We start from the raw sequence: 22,002 nt of genomic DNA on the forward strand, positions 1-22,002 counted from the left end.
AAATACAAGGCCAACTTCAAGAGAGTTTCAGAGATACCAGAAAACTAGAGGCTCACAAAAAGCACCTGCAGGTGAACAGTTGATAGCAACAATAGCAATGGATAGAAGCAGGAAACACACAAGTGTTATCTTTGAGTTCTGAAAATAAACAGCAACTATTCACAGGGGGATTTTTTTCTTGAGTTTGAGGAACTGGGAAAGTCTCAGCTTAGCTTTTGTAAAAGAAAGTTGTCAGAAGTATTCAGATTTCTTGCAGGAAACAAATGATGGAGACCTACTTAATCCAGTCCTACCCGGATTTCCTATGTTTTTGAAAGGTTCTTCACCCAATGAATCTATAGTAGCCATGGGATAAGAGGAAAATTCCTTACATGGATAAAAAAAATGGTTCAAAGATAGAAAACAGGTAAGACTAAATGTAAATACAATTTTATAATACAGGAAAGCCATGAGTAAGCTTCCACAAGGATAAGTAGCAGAATGTAGCCAGTGCTTTCCAGTACACTTGAATGGCCTGGAAAAAGGAGCTAATGGCAAGGTGAGAAAATTTACTGGTAATACTCAGTTATTCAACGTTGTGGAAGTAAAACCAACTGCAAAAAACTACAGAAAAAACACAGACTCAGTGACTGAAGATAATGCAATTGATGAAATTTGCTATAGTTAAGCATCAAGCATTGAACACTGGAAGACACATCCCTGACACTGAGCTTTCAGCAGACTCCCCCAGTTGTTAGAAAGCTTAGCATTACATGACAATAGAATAGTGAAATGCACTTTTATACAGTAGCGCTAGTTCAAAGAAATGTTAATCAGTGAAGAGAATCAAAGCACAATTTTCCAAAACAAGAAAAATTAGTACTCAGCCTGAAACCTTCAAAAGCGAAACAGCTTAAAGCTGACACAGTAGCAAAATGCAGAACATAGAGTTATCTTCTGAGTTGCGGCAGGAAACGTAGAGATATTCAGGAAAAAGTGTAGATATGCATGTGGTAAATTAAAAAAATGCATAGAACAAACCCCAAGTCACATTTCTTGTAACAAATATTCCAATCAAAAGTAATTTCATTTTTCAATGAGGAAAATGAGTGACTTCTTTAAAACAAAAATTTTGATGCTTTTTTAGTATTTTACTATGTATTTGTACCCTTTATATTTGATAATATAAACTGAATTAATTACTATGGCAGTAGTGACTGCCTAGTGTCCCTATGTAGGGTCGCTTATTTATTTAAGTCAAATCTTATTTTAAGGGGAGGCAGGGGAGATGTATCAGAACATCCATTTCATCCCCAAAAAGAGTGTTTGTTGTATACAATAGAATCCAGTACATGTTCAAAATTAATCTTATGTCCCAGAGCAATTGGAATCCCAAGCTGCCACAACCACACAGGAATGTAAACAGAAGAAAATCTACACATTTTGTAGAACACCTCCTGTCCAAATGCTAGACTAGAAGCTAGAAAGACCACTTTTTCTCCAAACTCATCATTAACTTGCTGTATCACATTGGACAAGCCACAGGATTTTATTCCTCAATGTATCACCTGAAAATTAGAAACAAGTTCTCCCTCAGGAGAGTTTGAGAATGTATTAATGCACAGCTTATTGAAATGCGTGTATCTGGCATACAAAAGAGCTAAACACTTTTAAAAAAATAGGTGTAATAAACACTTTAATTTTTTTTTAATAGAATCATGGCTTTTGAGAGAGTGCCTATAAAACTGAAATGACCCCTAAATTAAAGCATTTGATATAAAGTGTCTAAAAACAGATGGAAACTTTATAAGTGTAAGCATGCTCCAGGTAGCAATCTTTCGCACAAAAAAGATGAGAGCTAAAGTAGTAGTAACAGGCTAGACCACTACATTAGAGAACAGCTACTGGCCAAATTAATGATGTCCACAAACTTTCAAATTACTGTGCTTTCCAACTTACCAGTTAGAACTCCACTCATTATTCCTGGAATCCCTTGAATTTCTGTTACGTTATTGAGACTAAAGTAGTCGTCACATGTTGCATTAAACAGAGAACTGTCACAGAATAGGCGCCACAAAGTTGTAGTCTTTGTTTCATTATTGCTTTCAGTAAATTTGGCACAGACATCAAAGCTGCGTTTAGATAACGTACGGTTTCCAAGGAGACAGATACTATAAACAAAAAATAAAACAGTGATATTTCAATATAGTGCTGCACATTAAACCATTTTTTTTTGTCCATTAGATTTCTTCATAAGCCTGTTTTATACAGTAGCTATCTTACAACCTATAGTACATCTACTGAAACCGTATATTGATAGTTGTTTTATATGCAGATACTATAATCTTTAAAACACTGATCAAACATTTCTACTTTAAGATATTAATAGTTATCTCGCCTTCTGATTTTTTTTTGGAAAATAAAAAAAACTCAAGCAGCTTGGCCATTAAATAACGAAGATCATGATTTATCCAGTCCTACAAATAAGAAGTGAAATTGAGTAATACTTTATATAACAATGAGCCTGACCAAGAAAATACAAAAGTAATATTAGGCAATTATTTCCTATCCTTTCCTAGCAAATAAATATTTTAGATGGCCCTCAAAAATACTAAACTCCAAAAGGTAGGAAATAAGCCAGCAGGATTAAACAGCAAAATCAAAAAGCAATGATAGGAGTACAAATCAAAGAATCACGTAGCAGGAAGAAATTTAAACACTCAGAAATTAAAGAAACAGAACAGTTCGCAAAAAGCAATTTCCTAACAGCAAATAATATTAAAGATCTAGGAACATTTATTTGCTGAGCTACACAAAAGATGTTTAGGAGCTACCTACTCCAGGGTTGCTTAATAATTAAGTTATAGATAATATCTAAGAAAACAAACGAAGGAACATCAAAGAAAATATCTGTGTTGGGCAGGTAAGTAGAAGAACACATAGTATACATCTAACACTTCTGCAGGAGTTCAGTTAAGAAGCTGATAAACAGTAAAACCATACCATTTGGCATTACAACAAGTATACCAAACCAAGCAGAATACTGACCTACTGCAATATCCTATTTTTGATGCCAATTAAGAATAGATACCTCAAGAAGAATACAGGACACCAGTATAGCTTCAGGGCATTACATTTAAGTTGAGCAGATTTAACAGAAAGCTGCAGCTTTCTGCAAGATATCATCTTGCCACTTGCCTTGCTAGTTTTTAATTTTAAATGCTATTGATTTGGTGACCGTATAGCAGCTGGGTGAGTTGACTGCCCATGGAAACTTTCTTCCAGTTTGATTCAACTGGGAGATCATGAGGTAAACTATTTTACCATCTATACAACGGCCAAACCTAACGGAGGTTAGTGATGCCAACCTGACTAACAAACTAGATAGAAGTTGGTCTTTTTGGTGATCAGCTCACCACCAGATCACCTTTACCGTAATACAAAACCACACTCTCATTTTGAGGCAGACTGGCCAAAGTGTGAAACAACTACATATATTGGAATATAACCTTTATTTTTGTTTTCCTCAAACAATATTTCACAGCAGCAGCCACAGATAAGGTTTCCAGGAAATTGATAATAAGCCTTACCTATGCTACATATCCAGATAAACCCACTTTTTCCTATAAAGGTGACTAAAATATGTAAGTATATCCCTATTGGAAGTTACAGTTTTAGATATTCAAGTTTTCTTCAGAAAAAATATCAGTTTTGAATGCACTTATTTTTTTCAATAGAATACTTGATATCATTTTACAGGACAGTCCACAAATACTGGTTTAACACTCAATGCATAACACAACCATCAACACTTCAAAGTACTATGAAATCTGTTAACAATCACACAACAAAGGATAACTTCAGTCCTGCATAACAAATGGCACTTCATAACAAAAGTTACGAGGCTATTCTGCTAACATGTTAAGCAGTATCATCTTGTTTTCTCTCCTGACAGCAAAAGATGCACAAAAATACAACTTGCATACTGGTAACTGGACAAAATAAATAATCCTTAGGGAGGTAAGGGAGGTAGAAGATAGCACTGTTTAGAAACACTATGCCAATAAAATTTGATTTTTATTAACAAGAAGATAGAAAGCCTTCATAAACACTGCAATGTCTCCATTTTAAGTAGGGAGAAATGCAAGTTTCAAAGATTTCCTCATGACAAAGAAAGTCCGAAAGTATCTTTCTTTCAGAACTACAGTTCATAGCTACAACATTGTCTTAATCTAAAAACCTACAGAATAAAGTAAAAACTTCAAAACTTTATCTAAAGCAGCTATATTTACTGTCAGCAAAACCACCTCCCTGTTCTTCATGTGCAGATGGGATAACAGCCAGTAACTTTAACTACCAAAAAACATTTTCCAGATTATCATGTCTTATGAAGAATGAGAAAGATTCAGACTGGTAGGCTCAAAATAACAAATGAGCACGTAATTGCCCAAAACACATAAAACCTACCATTGAAGCCACTGTGCTTATATTTTGAAGTTTAGCTCAAAATGTAAAATTGTTACAGTAGCTATTTGCCCCATACGCTTTTTATTTAATAACCCATACTACTTAAAGCTATTGCACTTACGGAAAGTCAGGTGGGTCAAAAGCAGTCTTAATTACTCCAGCATATATGGCAATGATGGAAAGAATCACACAGGCAAGGAAGACCAATGCAAGTTTGTTGACATACTTCACTCCCACAAAAACTACTATGGCCATCAGAAGGATAATGCATGTTCCATAAACTCGCATGTTGTTCAGCATAGCCTTTGTTTCTTCACCAACCTCTTCCGCTTTAAATATAGCAGCACTTGGAGAAATGTAGGTCTGCAAGAGATATGGCAAACTATCATTCATGTAAAAACAAACATTTTATTAAAAAACAATTTACTTGAACCTCAAAGTCTAAACTTGTAATACAATATCAGTTTTATTCTTTCACAAACCAGTTCAACCAGATGACATTGACATTTAGAAATTGTAGAGGTAAAAGAAAGGGGGAGGCAGAGATGAAGAAAAATTAGTTTTGAGAATGAGGTACTGTTTTCAGTCCAGCATCTTCTCCCCCCTTTAAGTTTCCACTCCTTAAATTCATGTCTGTACCTGAGGTGGTAAGGGATAGGTGGGGTGGGTTGAAAGAGGCTATTGACAAGGAGGAGAGAGGGAAAAAAAAAAAAAAAACAAAACACCACCCAAACAAAAATAACACAAAAAAAACCCACACCACACACACACACTAGCTCAAACCAGATATATCTTTAGATTTATTTATCCATTTGAAGCATTTGCAGATTAATAATCTCATTGATTGAAACAAAATATGAAGAGCCAAAAGAAAAGCATAATAAAAAATAAAGGTTTTCAGTACTGTAGCCCATGCACTACATTTCATAAAATTTGAACAAATATACCTTAGATATTGTCCTTTGAATAACATTTAATGGTGAGATTATCTTAATTTTTAATCTGAAATTAAAACAGCACAATTTAAGATTAGTATGACTAATCTTAGTTCTGTGCTAAACCAGACAAACTACTGTAATTTCAAACAGGATTCTATTATTACAGATTTCAATTTCCTATAACTTTTCTGGGTTCTACCTGAAAAGACATTGGAAGCACAGTTTATAGGACTCACACTGATAAGTGCAAATGAAAAGACAGATTCTGACCTATAGTTCTGAAACATTTGTGTACTACACTCCGTGATGGAGATCTCTTTATCTTTATTCCTTCTAACACGTTTACCAAAAAAAAAAAAAAAAAAAAAAAACTCTGCTCACCTATTGAAGCAACTCCACTCCTTCAAAACAACTGTTAAACCTTAAATATCCTTAAATAATTTAACTTCTAAAGGCAGGAAGAAACTTTGAGCAGAAAGCTATCCCGATATGTTCAGAACAAAAATCCAAAACACAACATAGGCAATTCTTTACTAGAATTTTCTTTAGATTTAATTAATTTTAGACCAAATTTAAATCTAATAAATTAATATTTACTAGAATGTTAGAAGATATTATAATTGTCACATCACCATGAACAAAAACAAAGCAAAACAAAAACCTGATTACAGAGTATTTACATATACTTATTAGAGAAGTCCAACATTGTGATGCTGCAGAAGTATCAGCCTCTGTATGGAGGCACTCCAGAAGGTTTTCTTGTGCACATCGTTGCTCTGCTTCTCACAGCCTTTGCTGTGGAGAGCCACGGCACATGATTGATTTCTGTCCCTCTAAATGATCCACTCCCAGTGCAGGGGAAGAAAACAATAAAATACTTGTGCCTTGTGGTTAGGCTGTTCTGAAGTCTTCTGCTACATATGGCATCCTTGGGTGCTTTTTACTTTGAATTCCACAGCTGAGCCCCATACAAGTTAAAGACAGCATGACTCTTAGATAGGGGGAACACAGCACCAAATCCTGTACACAGCGTGACATGGTGCTTAGTGTTGTTAACATAGATCATATCTCACAAGCTAGCAGTAGTGAGGGAGGACTATCTAACTTCAAATCCAAGCTGCTTTGAATTTATGACATAGTTCACAGCAAGTAACAAGAAGGAGGATTTCTGAAGTACCTCCTGTGCATACCAGCACTGTCTCTGATATGATGACCAACAACTGTCTGACCCCTCCTGGATGAGGCAAAGCCAATGTAGCTGGGCGACTGCCATAAAGGCAGTCTGACACAGTGTCTTTGCAGGAATACGAAATCTCAAAGTCAGTAATCTGAAAAGAAGGAAGTGGGATAGATTCTTAATTCCTACCTCATAGGAGATAGGCCAGTCACATTCTCCATAACCTTTAATCGGGCAGCAGCTTTGCCCAGTGCACATGCCAGTGTCAAGTAATGTGAAAGCTGAAAATTTCTGAGAGTTATCCTGGGAATGCTTGTCTACTGCCAAGCCCACAGATTTTCATTTGGAAGAAGAAGAGGAGTCCTCCTAGACCAGGGGTGTCAAACTCATTTTCACCGGGGCTCACATCAGCCTCACAGTTGCCTTCAAAGGGCCAAATGTAATGTTAGGACCACGTGAGTGTAGGAGTAGTTATACAGTCCTAACATTACACGTGGTCCTTTGAAGGCAACCGTGAGGCTGATGTAGCCCCTGGTGAATATGCATTTGACACTCCTGTCCTAGATCTTAAGAAAACGTGGCTTAGAAGGACTTTTGCCATGCTTACCTCAAGTAAGCAGTTCTTCCAACAGAAATGTAGAGCCACCTGTGTATGTTGACTGCTTATTATGAAGTAGTTGCCAGATTTTAAATCTTATAGTCATGATCTCAAAACCAGAACAGTAAAATGGAAAATTAATTCCAGTAGATAGAACGTAACTGGAAAATGCCCTGAAGAGCTCACTAAAGGATTCAGAGCTCAAAGGCATACAGCCTGGGAAAAGTCAAACAAGATATATACTGAGAACTTACAAGCAAGAAAAAAAAAAAGTTGAAGAGAAAAAGGATGGGTAATATCACAAAATCCATATACTTCTTAAAACCTGTGAGAATCACAAGGAAAGTAACCAAAACCACCTTCTGTTAGAAGAAAAAAAATGAGTAAGATTTCATTCAAAGCTGAAGAGAGACTCCAGAGGAGAAAAAAAAAAAAGGTAAACTGACTCTCAAGATGGAATCTTTAGCTTTTCAATTCCAAGTCTAAGGTGACCTAAAGGAAGTGCTATGTGCATCTGTGCGCATAGGAAAGGAGAACATACAACACAAAAGCAGCATAATATTACGAATAAAACTTTTTTAAAGTTCACTGCAGTTCACCATGAACATATGCAGACAAACATTCAAAGAAGAAATTATTTCCTTCACATTTGTAAATTAACTATTTTTTAAAACTGACTTAACATCACTAAATCCAAATGACATTTCAGAGGAGCTGAAAATAGGTATTGACAACTATAATTTAATCTGCAATCTAATGTGATACTTCACTAAGGACTGCACTATCTCTTACGGCATTTTATTTTCATTTTTGATACAAAAGTTGTAGTTTAAATTAGGCACCAAAAAAAAAACAAAAACAAACCACAAACAAAAAAAGTCACTGAATTAAATCTTAACATGCCTCCAAAGTCTGCCTGTTGATCTGATGCTATTTCTGCAAAAGTTGACTGAAATACATCCTATTTATTTCTTATTTCCAGTTTATATCTCCAGTTTGATCTTACACCTTCTGTTCTGAAATTCTAGGTATGTCTTACTAAAATTAATACAGTTTTCCTTGCAACTCTGTAGGTGTTTAGTAGTGCAAGCATAATTCATGGGAACATTCAGTATTCAGAACATGTTATGAAAAGGTGACATATATTGTATTTAGTACAAATTAGTAAATGTCAGTTAACAAATTCTGTTTCCTACTTTAGAATAAATTTATATCAAGCAGCCTTTGTTTTCGTATTGCTGACCACAATTTTTCAAACTTTTTCAAATAGTCACAAGAAGAGAAAGAATAAATATTGACATACTAGAAATAAAGTATCAAAACATTAAAGCAAAAAAAAAAAAAAAAGACCAAACTTGTATGCATTTTAGGCCAAGCATGCTCCTCAGCAATCTCCCAAAACAGAACGAATAGATTTGATCTTAAGAGAAAATAGTACTTACCAATAAAATTTCAATGGTACCGAGAATGTACATTGCTCCTGCAAAGGTTGTACCCAAGTAGAAACAAAGTCCCACTGCTCCACCAAACTCTGGTCCTAAAGACCTTGAAATCATGTAGTAAGAGCCTCCAGCTGTGAATTTAACAAAACAAACAAACAAACAAAAAACACCCCACAAACAACAACAAAAAAAAAACAACTCAAGACCTTCAGATTAAGGACAGTAGTAGAGAATAAAAATTTGAATCACTCAGTCAACATAATCAAGATAAATACTGCATGCACCTCCATTGAAACGTTCACACCAAAATCTGTATTTAATATCTATATATGAACTAGGCTGTTAGAACATACACTTTGAAGTGAAATGCGGAACAGAAAATAAATGCCAAAGAGGAAAAATCCACAAGCTAAACAATATAAAAGTAAATTAAGAAAAGCATATACAGGTACAAATATACGTGAATCAATCTTCAGTTTCTAACCTCAAGCTTCAATCATACAATAAACTTCCAGAGCAATTTCTTTATGAGATGGGGACAAAACAGAATTTGATTCACTAATGCATTCTTTTTCTTTTCTGGACATGAAACCATTACCACTTTCACTACAGTTATTTTTTTCAGTACCATTTAAAAGTGTTAGGTAGGGACTGTTTTTTCCTATCTGCTCATACTATTCATTTTGCCCCTGATTTTTTCAATTCTCACTCATACTTCCCATATACATGCATCACATTTAAGTTGTAAGCTACACGCCCCTCCTCCCATTTCACCTGTACCATTCCTTTCAATAAGGCTTTAACTTCCAAGTTTTTTCTCTCTTTAGTATCTAGACTTTCCACCCAACCCCCTCAAGGCATGCTCCTCTCTAGTTCCCTCTCCATCTTCTCTTAGTTTCATTATGTTTGTCCCACTCGTGAAAACTGAGGAAGAAAGAGGAGACAGAGGAAGGAAGAGCTGTATTTTAACTAAACATACACCAGCCTTATATAAAATTAGTCTGCAAATAAGAAACACACTTCTAAACAAAGGGCAGATTCTGAAACAGCTTTTCAATATGAACAAATGAGAAATTAAAAATTTATTATTTAGCACCATTCCTTTTACTAAATACAATGCTGTTTCACATAATGCTAAGAGACAAGATCCTGCTGTTTAGGAGGTCTCTTTCAATCCTAGGTTCCTATCCATGCTTTCTGCCTCCTCCATACATTCCAGCAGAAGCAGCATTTATCTAAAAAATGGTATCAACAAAAAAAAAAGTGAGAATGAAGACCTGTCTAGTGTAAAAACTGCAAACTTCAAATATTTCTGTGACACTCAGATGTTAAGCAAAACCTTTACAAAAAACTCTAAAAATATGGGGGATAAAAGAGCAGAATATTTTAGTTATCTGATTAGAATAACTACATTTCATTATAAAGCATTTGTAGCAAAAATTTCTATATTTCATATATGGCACTGTAACCATGAAACAACTATTCTACACCTGTGCAAGCAACAGCATTTACTTTTACCCAACAACTTAGGCATCAGTTCTGGAACCCCTTATTGAGCTGGAGAAGCTCTGCAAGCGAGGAATCATTTTAACTTCCGTTCATGACAATGTCTGAAGACCAATATTATTTAGTGTGAGAAACTGAAAAGGAGAAGAGCTTCAAGGGCTAACTGATTTTGCATCTAAAAAAATTTCAGCTTCATAATTGAAAAGAAACAAGTCGATCTATTTATCCTGAAAATCTAAGGAGATAAGCATTAACTAGAACGCTTATATCCAAAGAGATTTCTGCCAGCAGACTGGTTGTTACTCTTGTAGAAAACAACATAACTAGCTCTGGTGTTTATAAATGGAGTCTAGGAAAATTCAGGTAAAAAAAGAAGCCTATTTGTAAAGACATCTGCTTTGCATGAAGATGTGTCTCCATTAGTTCAAGTTATAGAATCATATATTTCATTCAACCAGAACCAAACGATTGATGACAAAAATGTGCTACAGTTTGTAACTCCCAGAAAGTTCAGTTAACATATTGCATCTCACTCTAAAATGGCATTTATAGATCAGTTAAAAGAAAATAGGCACTTGACACAAAAGCACTACTTCTGATATCTCAGACTACAGTAATTTCTTGTCCCAGCTTTAAGCTTCCAGAATTTGACTGTTCACCATTTAAAATAAAATTCTTCATTACCTGGAACTACACCATTTGTTGCTATTGCACTCATTGAGATTGCAGTCAGCATAGTCTGTGGAAAGATGAAATAGAGGAAGTTCAGAATACTAAAAGTTTTTTGAAAAATGGGGTAAGACCAAGTGATCAAACGTAACACTTTTTTTTTTTTTTTAAATAAGATGCTACAGCAACCAAAATTGATCATATCTTTGGTTTGGGATATCCATATAAATTAAGTACTAATTTTTTTCATGAGAGGATTCAGTTACTTTAAATGTTTGACACAGTCTTCAAAAAGAACTGGAAGAATACAGACCACCACTGAATATACTTAAAACAAGATGTTCATTATTACAATTAAATAGTGACAACTGATCAAGTGTCATTGTTATGACAATATCATCTACTAGTGGTCTCACATTCCAATATATTAGTTTATAGGTGTAATACTGTGGAATCATTTGTAGTTTATATTTCAGTTTGTTCTGAAGTTGTGAAAAGCACAACAGCTCAGGCCTTAATGTAAATAAGGAAACATTTGCTAAAAGCTGCTTTAATAAAATCCATATAATGCTTCAAACAAAAGTTTACTGTGATCAACTCAAACTCCATACAGGCTAGAATGATACATGACACTCAGTGCATATCTATCTATCTATATAATGTCTCTCAAATACACTGATACTTAACCATTATGGAGAAGTCTTTCTTTGCTGCTTATAGATTAGAAGGCAGCAGTACTCTTATAATAGAAGATTTGGCCAATAGTAAATAAAAAGGTTAACTTACGCAAGCACAACACATGAACACAATGATGAAAGACTCAAGAACTCCAGCTGTACCCACAATCCATGTTAAACGTAGGAAAAGGATAACTCCCAAGATGTTCTGCAAGCAGGGCAGGTACACACCAATAAAAGTGCCCATACGTGGAACCTGGGAACAAAGTCAGAACACTAATTCCTTGGCACTGAACAATTTAAGTACATAAGCACTTCCTTCAACAAATACTTATCACAAATGCCCCATGAATAAATGCCAAGTAAAAATGAATGGTAGCTTCAGAGTGACCAGCTCTGCAAATACTCATAGGTTATTTATGCAGAAAGATTCCCAAAAAGAAAAAATAATTTGTGATTGCAAACCGTCTCATTCCCTAGGAACTAGGATGAAATCTTGACAGGGGTAGGATGGTCTTCTCTCTGTTAATTACAAAGCTTTACAAACTTTCTTCCAAAACACCAGCTACAGACTACTGTTGAAGAGACATTATGGCCATAATCAAAATACAAAGTACATTCTGCAAGAAAGTTGATCACCATTGCCCTGCAGCTGGCCCACAAAATAATATTCAGTCAGTGTTTTCAATTTTTAACTAAAAACAGTGTGCTGGTTTGACTGAAAATGAGTTAATTCTCTTTGTGCAGTTAAAAGCCTTTCTTTTTCATAGCTAGCACAGTCATTATTTGGACTTAGTTTGAGAACAAGAAGATAACACCCCAGCACAGAGTCAATGTTTTTAATTGCTCTGGTCTGAGAACCAAGGACATTCTGAACACTCTGCCCACAGGTGTGAGGTATCGAGGAAGAGGGGCATGGATGGGGCAGAGCTTGACTGACATCCAGACTGATCAATAAGAGTATTCCATCCCATTAGCATCATGTTTCATATTCAAAGAGAGTCAGGATCTTCCAGTATCTCTTTCACATCTTCTTTGATTTCTTTGCTCTTTTTGTCAGAGCTGGGGTAGTTCTGTTCAAGACATATAGTATGGCCTTTTTGCCATCCTGCCATTTTGCACAGGCCTTTGGGCCTTTCTGCCTTTTTCTGTCTCCTTTCTCCAGGATCAGCTGTTTGGGACTAGGTGGTGTTTCCTGGGACTGGCTGCTCAGTACAGATGGAGTTAGTGAGGAACTACATTGAGTATCTTTCATACTTTATTTCTATTTTATGTATGTTTTTACTAGTAGTGTATTAGTTTTTTTGTTATTTTATTAACCTGTGTTTATCTCAATCCAAGTTTCTCCCTTCCCTTTCGGTTCTCTCCCCTATTTGGAGAGGTGGGAAGGGGGGTGAGCGAGCAGTTATCATGGCAGTATTGCTAGCTTGGGTTAAACCACAGACAGACAAGGTATTACGACAAGGCATTATGACAAGGCCAGAAGAAATGCAGAGCTGACTACAATTTGGTTTTGCAAAAGTTGTAAAACCTGCTACAACACAGTTTATTAGTTTGTATTTTTGCTGTTGATCATCATGGGTCAAGACACACACAGACTTCAGACTTAATCATTAAAGTTCCAGCCTTCTACACTTATAAAGAAAAAAGGCCTTGAAATACTGAACTTAGAAGCAATAATTATACACAGTAGATTTCCAGATACAAAAGCTCTTCTTAAATCACAACTTGGGCTGTGAAAAAAGGCAATCAATTTAACTTACAATGCACCGATGCCTGCTTATATATTTAACAAAATTATTAAGAAAACACTAAGTTCCCAAGTTTTTATTTTCAGACATGGAACTGAAAAAAGAAATGGATAGAAATCAAGTTTTCAGGCTACCAGATGGTGCTCACATGAAATTAAACACCAGTAAGGAAACAGTGTTCATTCGGCTAATCAGTTCCAGGGGTCCAACACTGTCTTGCTTTAACAGAAACCTCCACAGCAGCTGGACACAGGACAGGGATCACACTATGAAAAGCACAAGCTGATTAGAGTTGGTTTTCTCCTATCTCAAGCTGTATCTTCAGATGAGAAGAAAAATACAGGAAAAGTACAATGAGACAAAGATAACCCCCCCCAAACAACTGCAGAATAAACCAGAAGCTAAAACAAACAGCTAGACTTCATTTATTGCCCTTGCCCATTGTCCTGGTACCAACTTTCTATACTAGTCAAGTCCTAATCCAAACAGTTTTACTGCAAATATTCATGTACCATACCATAAATCTCTCTTTCAGTCAAATGAGATCCAGTTCTAACTTTACTTTCAAGAACCTTTTCATATCTGTTTTTCCTGCTATGTGCTCATTTCCTTTTAGTCATTCTTATGTACTTCTCCCTCCTCCATACCTCCAGCACACAAATTTAGCAGCAGCACACTTCTCTTACACAAAGACAACTGATTCCCAGTACTCTACTTTACTCAGTATCTATTGTAAATTTTTAAGTTTCAGTCACCAGGCCCAGCAAGTTCCAGGTCATCATTCCTCCTTGCCTGGGAGTTTTTGTACCCTGTCAGGTCACATGTTTTTGATCTAAACTTCCTCTTTCCGAAACATCTCCCTGCTCACAGAGGAATCAATCTAACATCTCATTGCAGAGTCCAACTATTGCATATGTTCCATTTCTACAGAGGCCTAGATGGGCACTGTGGGTATCCAGTAGACAACTGTCAAAGAGTTCACTTGCTGTCTTCTAGCAAGTGTGTTAAGGGATGTGCCTCTGCCTTTCCTTCACCCCCTGCCCCAGTAAATATCATATTTGAGGCATGCAATAAAATGTTTCCTTGGAATGTGTCCACTAAGTTTTAAAAATACTACAACACGCAGAAATTAGATACTCAGGAAAACTGCTGCCATGTTAACAAGAATAAATATGCTTGTGGATTTAAGAGACAGACCTGTTTAATCTCAAGTTATCCTTAAATTTCAACTTGAGGTAAAAACTCAGACAATTAACATGTATTAATGAACCATCCAGAAAAAAAAGTCATATTGTATCCTCACTGGACGTAGACAAAAGGATTGATGCTCATACAAGGACAGCAGTAAGGAAAAAAGGAGGAGGAAACTGGGTACACTGTATGTTTCCAGTCCTGGCTTTGCACACATTTTATCTAGGGCTTTTACAGTAACATCTTGCTAAAACATGCTGACAAGAACAGAGTTAACACAAGTCCTACTGCAAATGGAAACCTCACTCCTCTTTTTAGGCATCTGTGTATTTTCTTTTTAGGTTGAAATATGCTCCTCTGTAGTTAACTTTGTTTCAACTTAAAAGTTTAAGTACCTTGACTTCCTTTCGCTTGCTGTCTTCATCTGCTTCATGTTCCACCACACCCTGAGTCAAATTAGTGTAGTTTGCTAGTTTATTAAGAAGAGATGACACCATGGGATTACTATCCATTTCCTCCTGTTGGGATTTTAAGAATACTCCATTTATTAAATAGGCTTTTAAGGAATTATTTTATGGTACTACTTCAAACACATACTCAATAGGTCAGCCCTGATCCACCCAAATCCAAAAGTTAATATAACAAAATACCAGACAGTTTTCCACAAGAACTCTAAATCTTTCTAGAAGTTTAACACTACATGGCTATTTTGCAATATTTCACTTTTTTACAGCTGGAACATAAGGGAAATATCAAGAAGGGACATTACTATAAAACTCTATTCCTATCACAGTACGGTTTTCAGGGCATTATATATTCCTATCACAATATGGTTTTCAGGGTCAAGTCATTATGGTGTTTTTCCAACATCTTGCTTGTGTCTAGAGAATGGCTTCAAATTATTTAAGCACTAAGATACTTAAAGACCACTCTCAACAATACTGCAGCAGGCTTACATATTTTATCTTTAACCATGCATATTACTTCTAAAGTATTTGTTGAAAATACAGGCACATATGCATATCATATGGAATTGTACATATGTAATATTAATTGACACAGAAGTCAGGCCATCTTTCTTTAGCCAAATATCTGCTACAAAACAAGAATATGCTAAAAAAAAAAAAACCCATGAGAAGCACATTTAATGAAAGGATGTGAAGAAATGCAGAACCAGAGAACTCAATCAAGTATACAAGATGAAATATTGGAAGGTAGGCGAGAGATCAGGATTTCAAACAAAGACAAGAACTAAGGCATCTCTGCCCAAGGCATTAGGTCATGATAACCACAGTTATAATAGCCGAACTTCTTAGTAACAATTCATACAAAAATTCAAAACACAAGTCAGCTGAAAACAGTAGAAGAATAAGATCGTTAGAAACATACTATGAGATATATAGACTACCAAAAAGATTCATCACAACAGCACAGGAAGACTTAAATGCAACACTGTAACAGCACAGTCTATAATCTCAGATATGTAAAAGACAGTCATCATTATACCATCATCTGAGGATTTAATGTCAGCAACTATTCAAAATAACTGATGCAAGTATATGTTCAAAGGAGATTAGGGACAAAAAAGCAGCTACAGCCCATTTATCAACACTGAGGAATACAACAGTTAATTTAAACAACAGGAAGTTTTGGACATTGCTTTATGAAATAGAGCTTGAAGGAGAGAAATTCAGTGACAAAACTCCACTACCATGGTTTCCCTCCAAAAATTGTAAGAAATTCCATACATGACTGACAGACAATTAATGACCATCATTACTTTGATCCTTAAAAGAAGACTCATCAAAAAATAGTAAAAATACATTATTTAGATCATGCAGAAAGAAGAAGCTGAAAGATCATGTCCTCTGTGGAAAGATACTTGAAAGGAGACAGGATTGTACGGGAAAAACAAGAAAAAAGTAGGTAGAACACAACAGCAAGATGGCTAAGCAAACAATGTTGGAAGGACATTGTTTATTGTTAACAGAAGCATCAAAGCAAGACCAGCTGATGCTACTGAAGTAGAAGAACTTGGGTCAAACTTGACTAAAAGTACTATTTCATTGCAAAAGTGGCATTTTAATGTACTATATCAATATATTTTTTCTCTAAATAAACAGCAATTAAACTTGCATTATAAAGTAGATGTTTCTATTAGAAAGTAGCTATGTTATGCTCTACACTGTAATTAGATACTGTAACATGGCCTATCACAGTTTGTTTTATAGTTTTGCTGCTTTAAGAGACATCTGTGTTCCCCTGTTCAACATATTTGCTAATCCTTTTAAAACTGGATATTGCTTGTGGGAGATTTGAGAGATTTTCTTGAAGTTAATGTGTGGATGGGTTTCTATTAGATGGAGATTTGTTATTGAACTATCCAGGCCCACAGGAATTTCAAGACTACCTCGTCAAGCTGAAAACAGGATCTGCTGTGGGAATAAAATAGTTTAGCAGCAACAGGGCAGCAACACAATGTATATCAACAGACCTATCAGCAGTGAGACTCAAGCACGTGGACAGCTTGTGAACATAGACAATATCCAATCAATCAATGCATGCTTGGAGCGTGGACATGTGATCAGGAAATAACCACATATATAAGGAGGCTTGTTTCTGCAATAAATTGCCTTTGCTTGAATTCACACTGGATTGTGTGGAGTCCATGATAATTCGCCCTCACAATTGCTTTGTTAAAATGACTAGATTGAACTTTTGGCACCTTTCTGTAACAATTTCTAGATCTGAGACAATTTTTCATGCAAGACGGCTTATTTAATATCTTCACATCAGCACGTACCAAAATTTACTGTTCTTGCCTATACAGATAAACTAAAATACAGAAGGAACAAAAGATCTTTTTAATAACATGCTTTTTCTTATTATATCATTAAAATTCACTGAAATGGTATGTTAGCAGGAACCAAACCACTGAAAAGTTATTATTTTTCCCTCATTAAATTTCAAGAGAGAAATAAAAGGGTTTGCTTGTTTTTGTCTTGCTACCAGAGCCTCAAACAAAGGTGGAATATAATTTGGGGGTATTTAACTTACCTCAAAGAGAGCCATATTCTTTCCTTCATACATGTTTCCTCTGTCCATCTCAGCAATGTTAATAAATGGACTACTTTCCTTGGCAATTCCATCTCCTGGTGGAAAAGCACAACAATTGGAAACAAAAGGAAAATAAAATAACAAGGTATACCATAAAAGGCATATTCAGAAGATGCTGGTTTAAGAAACAGTTCTAGGTAACACTGGAGGTGGCTGCCAAACACACTGTCTTTGTCCCAGACATGGGGGCTCAATGTCCACATTTAAGGAAATTAAGTTTAACAGTCTAATCTTTATATACTATTCCACCTCTTAACTATTACTTATTATTCTTTAACACATACACTGATCTCTCCCTTTTCCCCTGCCTCACCTTTCTAGTTTACTTAAAGCACTTGATAATATAATTCCACATAAATCTTCTGGCCAACAACAACAACAAACCAACACCAAGCAAACACATACTACCTTTTCATTACATTATCCACTCCCTCAAAAGAACTCCAGTAGTTGAGTCAGGAATTTATGAAAAAAACAACATAAAGGGGAATTATTTTGTAAAGGTTATGGAGACATTTTCATGACAGCCTATATTTACTCTATTGCTTATTGAAATCTCGATCTCATTAAGCTGTAGTTCCCCTGATGTGCTCTGAAACATCTCTCAAAAAAAAAGCAGAATCCCTTCCACTGCCCGTTAGTCCACACAAACACAAAAGCTATAACATGTTACCTATTACTGTCACAACACTAGCATTTCCAAATAGTCTTAAATCCTTGCCTATTCCACTTTGCCTGTCTACACTTTTGCCCTTCTATTCACAAGTTACAGCAGTAGCACCTACACAGTCTCTTTACTACAGAATTAAGGAACAGCTGGAGAACAAGTTGTACTCTTCTCCCTATGTCCTCCACTCTGCCCCTACAGCACATGACTCCCCACGTGAAGTTCCAGAACAAATCGCTTGTAAACATGGACACCAGTCTCAGCACAAAGTATTATCTTGGTTGTAATAAAGACTGAAATAGATCACAGTCCCTCAAGCAGATGCGTGGCTACATCCCTGAGAAATTTCCGACCACTGTCCATAGCTCCCTTGTTCAACAAATTCTCTGTAGTATCACTATACTAACTGGTATTATGATGCAGAAGTCACATCCTCTCATAAGAAATATAAAAAGATAGCTATTGTCCATCAGGCCTCTAGAATTAATTCTACAATCCAGAGAACTGTTGATGAATTCATCCACAACTACAGTTTTTATCCAATGTACCTCCTATCCATATCCTCCAGCTTTCATTTTTGTTTCTTTACAGTTTATAATTCGTCCCTCATTACTTCAAGTCCTACAGCCTGGCTAGTTCTCCCTGCTCCAATAGAGCTTAATGCAAGGCCAGCAGAAGGAATACTGCAAACACAAAGGAATCCCCCTCATGGATCAGCACCTCAAGTTGTTTCACAGTGCATGGAACATGCTGGGTTTGCACAAAGTTGTCTGAGAAATTGGCATTTATCCTTTAATCAGCTCCATTGTATTTAGAAGAAGGTTGAGTTACCTTTTCCATAGACGAATTCTGTCCCTAACCAAATACATGCCAATTCCTCTCATCATCATGCTGAAGTGTACGACCACTAGGGCTTCCTAGTTAAGACATTGCACTTTCTTCCCAATATTTTTTGAACGTTGTTGTGTTTTTTTTGTTTGTTTGTTTGTTTTGGTTTTTTTAAACATGACAATTTCAAGGAATGGAGCTATTTTTGCTAAAGTTTATGCAAAGCATTCATTACAAGGATCATGCCCATGTTAAAACGTTTGGGGTTCAAAAGGCGTTTACACAAGTTTCTTAGGGACATGGCTTAGTTAGGTTAGGTTATTGCTGGGCTCAATGATCCTGATTGTCTCTTCCAACTGAAATGATTCTATTATATTTGTCTTGCTAAGACTACACTTCTATTGACTTTCTTGCCTATTGACAGCTGGCCACTGTACTTACTAACTAAACATTAATTCTCCCTTCAGGGCACTTCCAATCCTCTCAGAAAGGATTACTCTTCAAACAGTGAGCTAGGACATTTCTAGTATTTTTTTTTGTTTTCATACAGACTGTAGTGTCACTGCAGTCACTACTTCAGTGGATATCATTAAACTAATCAAAATACCAAAAGGATAGCCAAACAAAAAATGTGAATCAGTATGCATAATTCTGAGGTTGAAGAATATAGTTTTGTCTTACCAGCTCTGGAGGTTGGAAAAAACACAAAAACCACCACCACTACCAAAAAAAAAAAAAAAAAAAAATCAGCATGTCAGCACTGTACATTAGATATTTTGAACCGTAGGTAGGAAAATAGTGAAGTCTTCCTTTATATGCTTGTATTTCTAACCAAAGTGTTAGTTGGCTTTGCTCCAATAGGAAAAAGCTCAGACCACAATGTCTCTAACAAACAAGCCGTGTCAAATACATCTAAAACTTCAAATGGAAGAAACAAAGAACTGAAGTTTCCTATTCTTAAAATTATTTTCCAGTGTTTTCAATCAGTATTCCATCTATTTTTAGCTTTCTAATGCTGGTCTTCAAAATAACCTATCAGTACCAGACTCTGTAACTCATTTCCTTAATACAGTTGTCTCTTTTCATATTTAGTGAATGTTTGGTACAGCATTTCAATAGTATTTGACATGATCAGGATTATCTATTTTAGCTCTATTTAAAAGGGAGTCAATGCTGCAAAAGCGACCACAAAAATGTTCTGACAAGTGCTCTCTCATCTGCAGTTCACTGACTAATCCTACAAACTATGAACATCTTTGAACAAGCTCCTTTGGATTTTCAGCATCACTGTCAGCAAAAGTCATATTGCCTGTAAATTAAAAACCACAACCTTTGGAGGCATGCTTATTTATTATGCTTATTTATTATTTATTATGCTTAGAAATACACTGAGCCTTACAAACATGTAACTTGAATTGAGATGTATTACACCATCCAGTAGAAAGAACTAGGTTTAGGACCTCAACACAATCTCACAATAGTTGCTGATTAATGAAACAAGCTACTATCGCAATCTATAGCTTATCCTTCCTTCAAAACAAAGGATTCATTAGGAAACCAGAACTGAAAGAAAAATACAAGATTTACACTTTTCACAAATGTCACCTCTAGTGTGTCAAGTGGAATGGAGCAAATAGAAAAAAAATTCTTTTAGTTGCTTCCACTGAGGTAGCATGGAATATAGAAATAGGTATTTAATTCCACTAGTAAGTCTTAAGCCATTTACAGCTTTGTATTTTAACCCTATTCCCTTGAATTCTATGAGCAAGCTTAAAGATAATCAAATCACAAAATCATTTAGGTTGGAAGAGACCCTTGAGGTTAGAGTCCAACCATTAACCTAACACTATCAATTCCACCACTAAACCATGTCCCTAAGCACCACATTTATGCATCTTTTAAACACCTCTAGGGATGGTGACTCAACCACTTTCCTGGGCAGCCTGTTCCAGTGCCTGACAAGCTAATTATCTTTCTCTCAGGTTTCCGTAAAACTGCATCAACTCTAACTCTTCTCAGGTGTGGAGGCAAGTTAAATATACAGTAAAAATGCTAACTTCCAATGTAGTTCTAGACATTCCCCTAAACCGCACATAATCTGGAATCCAATTAAAACTTCTGCAGCTAAAGCACTCTTAAGTATCTCTACTTACTGTTCCTTGATTTCTGAATGTAATTCAAGTTATGAGGACTTACAGGCAAAAAAAACCCCAACAAAACAAACAAAAAACATCTCCACACACCAAACAAAACTTACATCAGAAATACCTGCGTATCACAATTCAAAGTGTTGGTCATGGAACCAAAAGACAGTGCTTTGTTCAAATTTGTACTCCTCAAAAGTTTCAGAGCAGTGATCTTCCCAAACACTGACAGGTAGAATACTTTAAGGTATACTACTGGTTAAAAGTTTCTAAACTGATGCAAAGTGGTCTATTTTATACAGTGTAAGAAAGAACACAACAGTATAGCTTAAACAGGCAGAAGCCATCTTTGCCACCAACGGGGTGGCCTCTCATTCCCCTCTCACACTTAACACTCATCCATTTGTGTCCCTGTATCACAGTGTTCCTCACACAAACAGAACTATTCATTCTAAATGCAACAGTAGTGTATGCTTAATGCTGAGTTGGAAGATAGTTGTTTTGCTTTTGTTTTTATTCTTGCTGCTACTTTTAATCCAGATGAGTTTGTGTGTTCCCTACACAAATGCTTGTGCTTTCACTAGAGAGTCCACCAGTGCAGGAATGAGCAATCACTGTAAGCAAAACCACTCTCTTAGCATTGATGTCAACATTACTAAATCATAAAACTAGAGTGGCTCATTTTCCTCTTTTCCCAACCCTTCCCCATCTCAAATCAAAAGAGGTAGAGTATGAGGGGAAAAAAAAAGTGTTACAGGCATCTTGTCTTTGAGAAACTAGCAGAGCAGGGCTTGGTGTAGAAGAGGAAATGATTGTTTAAGTGATCCTAAATTTGTACTAGGATGCCTATT

At 35.9% G+C, this 22,002-nt stretch overlaps 1 protein-coding gene across 7 annotated transcripts in view; it reads right to left on the reverse strand.

The window, feature by feature from the left end:
- SLC12A7 (solute carrier family 12 member 7) overlaps window positions 1-22,002 on the reverse strand; it is a 70,283-nt gene that overhangs the window by 36,303 nt on the left and 11,978 nt on the right. For all 7 annotated transcript variants that reach the window (XM_065052238.1, XM_065052234.1, XM_065052241.1 and 4 more), the window contains exons 2-8: window positions 17,453-17,547; window positions 14,791-14,913; window positions 11,563-11,709; window positions 10,792-10,846; window positions 8,602-8,732; window positions 4,568-4,809; window positions 1,939-2,150 (exon numbers count right to left, since the gene is read on the reverse strand). In XM_065052238.1, the coding sequence (XP_064908310.1) occupies window positions 1,939-2,150; window positions 4,568-4,809; window positions 8,602-8,732; window positions 10,792-10,846; window positions 11,563-11,709; window positions 14,791-14,913; window positions 17,453-17,547 (1,005 nt within the window). The remainder of the gene's footprint in view (window positions 1-1,938; window positions 2,151-4,567; window positions 4,810-8,601; window positions 8,733-10,791; window positions 10,847-11,562; window positions 11,710-14,790; window positions 14,914-17,452; window positions 17,548-22,002) is intronic.

The sequence above is a fragment of the Columba livia genome, chromosome 2 (assembly GCF_036013475.1).
Source record: "Columba livia isolate bColLiv1 breed racing homer chromosome 2, bColLiv1.pat.W.v2, whole genome shotgun sequence".
In the NCBI taxonomy this organism is placed as follows: domain Eukaryota; kingdom Metazoa; phylum Chordata; class Aves; order Columbiformes; family Columbidae; genus Columba; species Columba livia.